This window comes from Cupressus sempervirens, chromosome 7 (assembly GCF_028749045.1).
Source record: "Cupressus sempervirens isolate cs-2001-9-10 chromosome 7, ASM2874904v1, whole genome shotgun sequence".
NCBI lineage: Eukaryota > Viridiplantae > Streptophyta > Pinopsida > Cupressales > Cupressaceae > Cupressus > Cupressus sempervirens.
Window position 1 is genome coordinate 908,849,870 of NC_143124.1, and position 9,575 is coordinate 908,859,444.

Consider the following 9,575-nt stretch of genomic DNA (forward strand, 5'->3'; position numbering starts at 1 on the left):
TTAAATATTAATTTGACCTAATTCTATTCAGTAATACAGCTTGAGTTTCTAGAATCCTCTAGTATTTCATTTGAGGGGGAAATTATACATTCCAACAACACCATTTTCTTAGGAAAAATAATGTGATTCCTTCATACTCAAATCTTCCACTTATCTTCTCTCTTCTATTGCTACTTTGGTCTCCCTCAAGCCTCTCATCATACCCATCATTTCTAATACATTCTAGCCATGTCCATGATTCTTTCCTAATAAGGGCTGAAATTCATAAGAGATTTCCCACAACTAATCCCAAAGTATTAATGTATCTTCATGTGCAATTTCCAACCTATAAAAAAATAGCATTATATCCTCTACCCAACAAAGATTTATTAAAGACATAATTCTCACTTCCTCTACCCACTCCATCTTAGTGAAGTCCAGTAATGTGCACCTTCTACCTAGCTTTAATTTCTATTGGAGGAAAACCAAAATGATCACATATATATTCTATCTAATATAAGGTCCCGGTGGAGATCGTAACACATTTAAAAATCTATCTACAAACTCATGAACACTAGGAATGATACAATTTGATGTAGATAAATTTGGTAGAACATATCAACTACCAAATCTTTTATCCTTTAATTTGCATACTACCCACATAAAAAATTTTTGAAACAAATATTGTAACATATATATTTACTACGCAATAAATATCACATTTATGGAGGATTACAATAAGAGTCAAAATTCAGAAATTTTATAACATATCTAGGCAATTCATGCCTACATGTCTTCACATCTTGAAGATTTCACACCTCTTTTTAAATTTGATATTTTTCTTCATCCTTCAACTCTTATAGATATCTTGAACACCTCCAAAACACTTGAAAATTCACTCTTATCTTTCTTTTCTTCTCCTTTTAGAAAACTAATTGCCAACATTCTTCTCAATATGCAATTCTATACAACAATCCACAAGTCCTTTATCAAGATTAACACTTTTCTTTTTTGATCTTTAACATCATCAATAAATTTATCTATATATATTATAACCCTTGTGAAGCTTTACAAAGAGGCAGCAAAATTTACCCTTAGGCTTCTAGGTTCAATTGTATTATGGAACTTGTTGTTAATCGCTTCAAATTCCACATTAAATAATTCCAAATTCTTCATAAAAATATCCAAAAATCTTATGGTTGTAAATGTCTTCAAAAACTTCATAAAAATAAGAATATATTCACGCTCTTTGAAAAATGGAGTCTTTAATAATTTTATTAAAACTATATTTTTCCTCTAAATAATACTCCACTTAGAAGAACAAGACAATATTAAAATTTCAAATGTAGTTTTCTTGATAAAAAATTCATTGAACATTAAAATTGATTAAAGTAATATTTTTCCAATTGATAATGTGCCAATTAATCATCCCTACATTTGAATTCTTAAGATTATCTAATATTGTACTATTTATTATCATGTTTGCTCAAATTTTTAAATGAAATTCAAGTATTGATAAAACTTAAATATTATCCATCATTACTTCAACATATTCTCTTGAAGCTTCAACCTATTGGAGAATTTCTTATGAAACTAAATTCACTTGAGTAATAAGGTCTCAACTAGTTAAACAATCTAGCTTAAGTAAGACATATGTTAGAAAGAACAAATAAATCATGCATTATTAATTATTTCTTAGTTTAATAGTTTCTTTTAGTTGTAGCAGTTGACTTTCTTCTAGAATATATAAAATAAAATTATAAAAATATAAATTTACTTTCATTAAGTAATATAGTTAATTATTTACTTGCCCCCTTTAAGTAAAGTGTGTTATGTCACAATGAAATTTGTGAAGTAGATGAAAAAAGATAAAAATTAAAAAGTTTGTAAGTTCCACTGATAAGTTTTTCTTTTTATTATAATCCAAGTGTTTGCAACATAAGATCTTCTCATAAGAAGATTTGCATTTGATTTTAAGTGTTCAGTTCACAATCCTCTAAACAATAATTTGTAGATATTACTATTATTCTTTTGACTATAGTATACAAGCTCAATTATGACAATCGATCACTTACATAGTGATTCATAATAGATGTATTCAAATATATGAATTCAACTAACCATTCATTGTGCTACAAGATCAATTAGTTCATAATTATAATCTATTTTAAACAAAAAGTTTGTAGGGCCCGTTTGGTTGATGGAATAGGAATAGAAAAATTGGAATACGATTTTTATTTTCTGTTTGGTTGATGGAATAGGAATAGAAAAATTTGGAAAACAATTTTTGTAATCCCATTTTGCCTCTAAAATGAGCTTATACCGATTCTAAAAAATAGGTGTTATTGGAATAGCCATTCCTATTCCCAATATTACATGCCTATTCTCCATTCCTATACCCATGGCCAAATGAGCCCTTAAGTAAAAGATGCTTCTTTCTAGAAAAAATAAAATATAAAATAAACTTACCTTTTAAATCCAAACCTACCCTATCCAATAAAAACTCTCCACCCTTAAATTATTCCTCCTCCACCACCTCCATTTTTCTTCCCTAGTATATAATCATCAACTCTTTAAAAAATGTCAATGGCTTCATTTCAATGAAGAGCTTCAACTTCATGTGTAACTCCACGGACTCTCGTGACAAACTACAAAAGAGCAATCTCTTAGAGGAAGACTCGTTCACCCTAAAGTGCCGACTCTTTACGCCAGACATCATATCAAACTCCACAAACTCTCGTGACAAACTACAAAGTGACAATCTCTCTCGTGTGTTCGCCTCAGCTTTTTATCCCACCATGCTTTACCTTTCGCTGTGGTCCAAATGCAAAAGCTTTTATCTTATGATAAGAACTGATGCGTTCATAGGAGCCAAATGAGTAATTGTGTGCACCCTGCTAAGAGTCTTAGAGCGTCGACTAAGCAAAAGGAAGAGATATGTCTGACAGGATGAACAAATGCGTAAATATCTGCCTTCCATTGTCATTGGAGATGGAAAAACAATCAGTGGAAGAGACATTTCAAAGCCTTCCAAATGGATTGCTGCCACCCTTGGGCGCCAGCAGCCAGCAGCCCACACAGAAAAAGCTTCGCGGATATATTATATCTCCTTATAACACTCATTACAGGTACTAATTATTTCACTATAGATCTTCCCTTTGAAAGAAGTTGTAATTCCATCTATATCCTAGGACAAGATTTTCTGTAAGTTTGTAATTTGTATGCAAAGTTGTGTGATATGTTCTCAAAAATCTTTGGATGTTTATAAGAACTTTATGTAGTGAAGTTTAATGCTGATCGAATTTTTGATCATTTGATTAAAAAAATTCTACAATCCCTTGAATTGGTAGATATTTTTACTCTGTCTAGATTTATTACTGTAACAATTTTATTGTGTTTTCTAATTTCTCCACTTCCTCACTTCTATACGAGGCTTTCTATTTTATTTCACTTCACAGTCCAACAAATCTTCGCTTCTGCACTTTAAATTCTATGTGGCTAGGGATTAATTAACAACCAATTTATTTGGAGTTCTAATTAGAACTTCAAATGTTTTGACCTAATCTATCTTTTCACTGGAACTTCTGGCTACTATGGGGATAGGTTTGATTGTAGAATAGGCTCTGCTTAAATATGAGCATTTTCTTCCCTATTTCACTGGTTTTTTTCTTTGACACCTCTTCTATCTTCCAGCCCATGAACAATTCGGTTTCTGTTCTTTTAAATGTCAAACATGAATACAATGGATTTTCCAAGTAATTATATGTTTGAGATGACCATTTCTAATTTTTAAAATGAACAGAGAGAGTTTGCAGCTCTCTTCGTGGTGAAAACCTGACCTTTGTGTTCTAACTTGTAAGCATGCTTAGCTATAAAAAGATTTTTCTTTTCTTATTTTTATTTTAATGTTCAGTCAATCATGAACAACGTATTCTAAGTACCTACTGTGCATCCCTGTTTCATTTTCCACTTCCATGTTTTTTTTGGGTGAAAACATGTTTTAATCTTAAATTTTGTCTAGAACATCATTTAATTCACTGAGTGCTCTAAAAAGTGTGCGTATGCTTATATTGAAGCGGCCGACAATTTTGTTTCCACTAATGTTAATGGAAACAAAACTGTCGGCCGTCTAAATTTTACGCACAGTTTGGCACTTACCAGAATACAGATTTGTTTTCTGATTGCACTTGAGTTGATTTCATTGTATGATGAAACTTAGGCACGCGATGATCTCTAGGAGAATTTTTCTTTTAGTAATTGGTCGAAGCTTAGATGATTCATTATTCATCTTTTCGATGAATGCGTTATAGACTCTTGTTTAAGAATATATGTATATTATGTTGCATGCGTTGTAGACTCTTGTTTAAGAATATATGTATATTATGTTGCAGGTGGTGGCAGAATTTTCTGATCCCTTTGGTAATGTATTCGTCATGGATTTCAACATTCGAAGCAGGATTCCTACAGGAACCCATTCCTCGTTCTCTTTCAATTTTGGATAACATCCTCAATGCCTTCTTCGCCATTGATATTGCCTTGACATTTCTGGTCGCTTACAGAGACAACAGGACATATTTGCTAGAAGACGATCCCAAAAAAATTGCCCTCAGGTAAGTAAACTTTAACTATACAACTCAATACTTTAGTAACAATCTAACCAACTAAGCTGGTTCTGCTTCTCATCTGATGCAGGTATTTGTCGACATGGTTTATCTTTGACGTTTCATCAACCATACCATTTCAGGCATTTGTCTTACTCTTTACAGGGGACTCTGGATCAGGTTTACTCTATAATTTACTTCGTCTACTCAGGCTCTGGCGACTGCGAAAAGTCAGTGCTCTCTTTGCCAGGTATAGCAACTTTACTCACAAAGTGGAAAACTTCAAATTTAGAGATTTATTAGGGAAAGAACTCTAAAACAATTAGCCAATGAATGCTGATTTTGATCGCCTGTCTGCTGCAGACTTGAAAAGGACATCCGAGTAAATTATTTCTGGCTTCGATGTGCTAAGCTTTTTTGCGTAAGCCACTACGTCCATGAATAGTGTTTATTTAATTTATGCTTTAATCGTTTTGGAACTTGTTTGTGATGAATGTAATGGCATGAAGGAATTATAGATTGGTTGGTGTTAAAGGCATAGCAAAACTGATGATGAGATTTATTTTTTAATGTTTTTCCTCAGACAACATTTTTTTCAGTACACACAGCCGGGTGTTTCTTTTATCTGCTTGCGTCACGTTACAAGGATCCTGGGAAAACATGGATTGGTAGTTCCATTAATCCTGATTTTAGAGAAATCAGTATTTGGGAGCGTTACGTGGCTGCAATTTACTGGTCTATCACTACTCTGTCCAGCGTTGGTTATGGAGACATTCATCCGCAGAACACCCAAGAAATGATTTTTGACATAGTTTACATGATGCTTAATTTGGGTCTGAGTGCTTATGTGATTGGCAACATGACAAGCCTCGTTGTGGAAGGTTCGGCCAGGACAAGAAGATATGTAAGCTACTAATTATTATCCAATATAAGTATTCACCCTTTTAAAGGTAATCGATGATTAATGATCTTTTGTATAAATTTAAATTGGGTTCTTTTACGTTGTAAATGCAGAGAAACGTGATTAGAGAAGCTTCAAGCTGTGCCTCCAGAAATCAGCTTCCAGATGAATTGAAAACCCAGATAGTAGATTGCCTGTCTCTGAAATTCAGAACAGAGGGATATCAGAAGCAACAGCTAATGGATTCACTCCCAACTGGCCTTCGCTTGAACATTCTTCAATACTTGTTTTTGCCCATACTTGAAAAGACTTATTTATTCCAGGGAGTGTCCTTCAGTTTTCTTCTGCACTTGGTATCAGACATTCGTGCTGCTTATTTCCCAGCAAGACATGGCATCATTTTGCAAGAAGAGGCTCCCACGTATCTCTATATTGTTGTCTCTGGAGCAGTGGTATTCTACTACTTCCTCTCTAGTTTTTTTAATTCTTTTTTAAAAGATAGTAATTTTGATCTCTCTAAAAACATTCCTGAAATGCTTATTTTGCAGGAATTAGTCTTTCGCGGAGGAGAACTTGACGAGGTAAGTAAATTTCCACTCCACAAATCCATCAAGCAAGACAGAAAAAAAAAATTTGTTACATTTTATATTCTTTATATTAATGCAAAGTTCCATGAATCTTCTTTTGTACTTTTTAAATTTCAGAAGCTTGTGAAGGAAGAAACAGGCGATATGTTTGGAGAGTTGGGAGTGCTATTTAATAAGCCTCACGAATTCAAGGCCACGACAAAGATGCTTTCACAACTGGTAATAATTGGGCGCAGTGCATTGCTGGAAGTGTTGGAATCACATGTTGAAGACAGACTGATAGTTATGGCAAATCTATCTCAGATTCCACCTTAATTCAGCTCTCTACGATTTCCATACATGGCTGCAAGTATGTATACATGATGTAGATTTTCAATTTGATCCTCTTCTTTAAACCAGCATATCTCAAACGATCAGCACAAGTAGAAAATACCGTGTATTGCTGAAATTTGCAGAATACATATGCGAAACAGCCACTATACGTTTTTCTAGAGTGCAACTTATTTACCAATGTAACTGTATAAATAGCGCCTGTTCAAATTCTTGCATGTGGTATTACTTGTCAACACAGGAGACGTTGAAGTATTATACCTAGACTTTGAAAAATCTGTAAAGCTACTTTCTAGCTTTAAATATATAGTTGTACAGTATTCCTCGTAAATTTGTGAATACATTGTATTTAGCTAGAGCACGCTATGTTTCTTAAGCCTTAGTAATTGTCTGTACAGCTTATACATATATGTATGTTTTCTTGATAAGCTTTGTGAGATCCAACTTTTTGAAAGAAAATCTTTGAGTTGTGGTTGTATCAGAATAAATCTCCATTATCATCGAATGAATCATGGTTCCAAGATTCAGTCAAGAAGAAGTGGAAAACTCGTTGGATAAATTGATAATGTCTCCTTTCAAATCAAATGTTCTTATCCGCTTCAATAAACTTTTCGATTTTTTAAGTAGCAGCATGTTTTTTTCCGTTTTTTTCTCAGCTTCAATTTGACGGAATAGACTTAATCAATATCATTATCAACCACTAGCAATTTTCTTTTCAACACATGTTTATAATTAGTTTGAAAAAATATAATTCGTCAATTCAAATGTAAATGCAGATTTGGTTCCAACATTTGAGATCAAAACGAGTTCTAAAGTATTGAAACGGTAAAGGATGGAGGGTTTAGAATTGAAAGTCTAAAGTCCAACTCTATAGTCTTAACTTTTTACAACTATTTCATAGCATAAAATAGAAGTAATATAAAAAGGAAGAAACATCTTAAGCTTTCGCAGCTAGTTGATAGCATAAAATAGAAGTAACATAAAAAGAAGAAACATCACATATTTAGACACAATGTACAAGGGATTATTTTTCCTAAAAGCTATGAAAAGGACAAAGCCAACCTTGAAAGATTCATCTTGACCATATTAGATCTCAATACTTATTAAATTTACTAATAGGGCTCTTACATATTTTTGGTTGTAGCCAAACATTTCAATAATATAATGCACAAAACTTTGAAGCTTCTTTGCACCTTTGAAAACTCATCTTCCAAAACCTTGTCACAGTCCTCTACTCTTATGAAACACTTTGTTTTCCTTTCATTCTTGAACTCTCTTTTGATATTCTTCACTTGTAGATCTTTGTATACACCTTTTCTTCTTTGAAACACTCCCAAGACATGTTTATATACCATCTTCAACTCTTCAACACAATCTCAAGTTAGGGTTGACCCTAAACTATAGGTCTCATGTAAAGTATAGTTGACCACCCATCAGTCCTAAATCACCTTTGAACGTAAAATAATACCACATAGTTCTCAAGACATGTCCAACAAGCCCCAATTCACCTCTATGCACCTGCTCTTTTTGGTGAATGTTTCCCTTCTCTAGCACATCCTCTCTGAACATCACCTAGTCAACCAAATTGCATGTATTTACTTTGTCTCTTCAAAAAGTCCCATTGCCAAAAAGTCCTCTATGAAAATCTAGGAATCAAACTCCATGGGTCCAAACATACTCACATTCCAATTCATAGATCCCAACTCTTAGATATGGTAAAATACAATACTTTGTATCACCTGTCTTTATAACTTGAAGCTTTTGTGATAAACAATCATTAAAATCTTTTGGGCACTACTAAACAAGACACCCTAGGTTATTTAAAAATTAAACTTCTAAGTTTTCTAGCTATCTAGATTGAAACTTCTCAATTAACCAATCTTTTCTTTAATCCTTTGGTTTGATGATCTCATGTTAATCTCTACAATGCCTCAACATCTGGTAGTCTCTATGTGTCCTCTGTAAATGCTATCTCAAGATGAATTTATTGATCTACACATGGATCATTGTGTTGTTTCAACATTTTCTAATTTGTATAGGTCCTCTCTAGAAGCTACCTTCAATCTATGAACTTGACGATATGCTCACAAAATCACAATATTGTCTCAATATAAAATAATAGTTATAGGTCCATTTTGGAATGTGTGTCAATTGAACATGTAACTCCTTATCAATCATCTCATGTTCATTACATTACCTCAATGGTCAACAATCAATATATCTCCTCACTATAAGGCACTTCAAGATGAATTTGGTGATTTGTTCCAAAACCATTGCATTACCTCAAAATTAAATAGTTTGTATAGATCCTCATTTGAAGCTTCCTTAAGATGAATTTATCAATATGCTAACAAAATATTGTACCTACCTCAATATTTAGTAGTTTTTATACATCCTTTTGGAAGTTATGTCAAGATAAAATTAGTGATCTACTTATGAGTAACTATACTACCTCAATAATCAATAATTTATTTAGGTTGTTTTGGAGATTACCTCAATTTAATATGTAACTCCTTAAGTCCACAAATTTTTTCATGATCACTACTTGCTGCAATAGAAAATGGTATATAAAGGTCCTCCAAGAAAGCTACCTCAAGATGTCAATACAAGATGATATCACCTTCAAGACATGGTGATAACAATTCTTTGGGCAATATCTTTAAATGAGTCATTCTAACATTCTTTCTATATCCCCTTTCTTGTTACTTTGTTTTTTTTGCAATTGATTTATCCTATGAACCATAATTGAATTACTATGCCTAGAGTTCTCTATATTATGTCAAAAACCTTTCTCCAATTTGATCTATCAAGCCTTCCATAATTCACCTTTATATGTTCTATCTTGGTTCTACTCTTCTATTCTCATTTCCAACAATCACTTTCTATATGATTCCTTAATTTGTATATACTATAGGGATGTAGGTCCCAATACTTTCCTCTCATATTCCCACTTCCATGACTGCAAGGATATTGAAAATACCGCTTTTCTTGAATTTCTCTGCTATTGTTACCTTGATTACTCTTACTCAAAATATATTTAAGACCCTCATACTTTTCTCACATAATTGATTCAATAGGTTCCCAAATTCCTTGACTACTACTTGTCAATGGACTTTACCTTCATACCTATTATTGCCATCATCTTGAAAACATTATTCTTTTAAAACCAACCTATAT

General features: G+C 32.8%; 1 protein-coding gene across 1 annotated transcript; it reads left to right on the forward strand.

Moving 5' to 3' along the window:
- Positions 1-2,845: 2,845 nt before the first annotated feature.
- LOC149550460 (potassium channel KAT1-like) lies at positions 2,846-6,924 on the forward strand. Its single transcript, XM_089795088.1, has 8 exons — positions 2,846-3,107; positions 4,371-4,589; positions 4,672-4,830; positions 4,944-5,001; positions 5,164-5,484; positions 5,595-5,933; positions 6,030-6,062; positions 6,186-6,924. Exons 1-8 carry the CDS (start codon positions 2,917-2,919, stop codon positions 6,381-6,383), a joined length of 1,518 nt encoding a protein of 505 aa, XP_089651214.1. The 5' UTR covers positions 2,846-2,916; the 3' UTR covers positions 6,384-6,924.
- The last annotated feature ends 2,651 nt before the right edge of the window (positions 6,925-9,575 follow it).

Coding starts and splice junctions, on each gene's coding strand:
- LOC149550460 (XM_089795088.1), top strand. CDS start 2,917: ATGTCTGACAGGATGAACAAATGCGTAAATATCTGCCTTCCATTGTCA. Junction 4,831..4,943: donor GTCAGTGCTCTCTTTGCCAG/GTATAGCAACTT, acceptor TGTCTGCTGCAG/ACTTGAAAAGGACATCCGAG. Junction 5,934..6,029: donor TTGTTGTCTCTGGAGCAGTG/GTATTCTACTAC, acceptor CTTATTTTGCAG/GAATTAGTCTTTCGCGGAGG.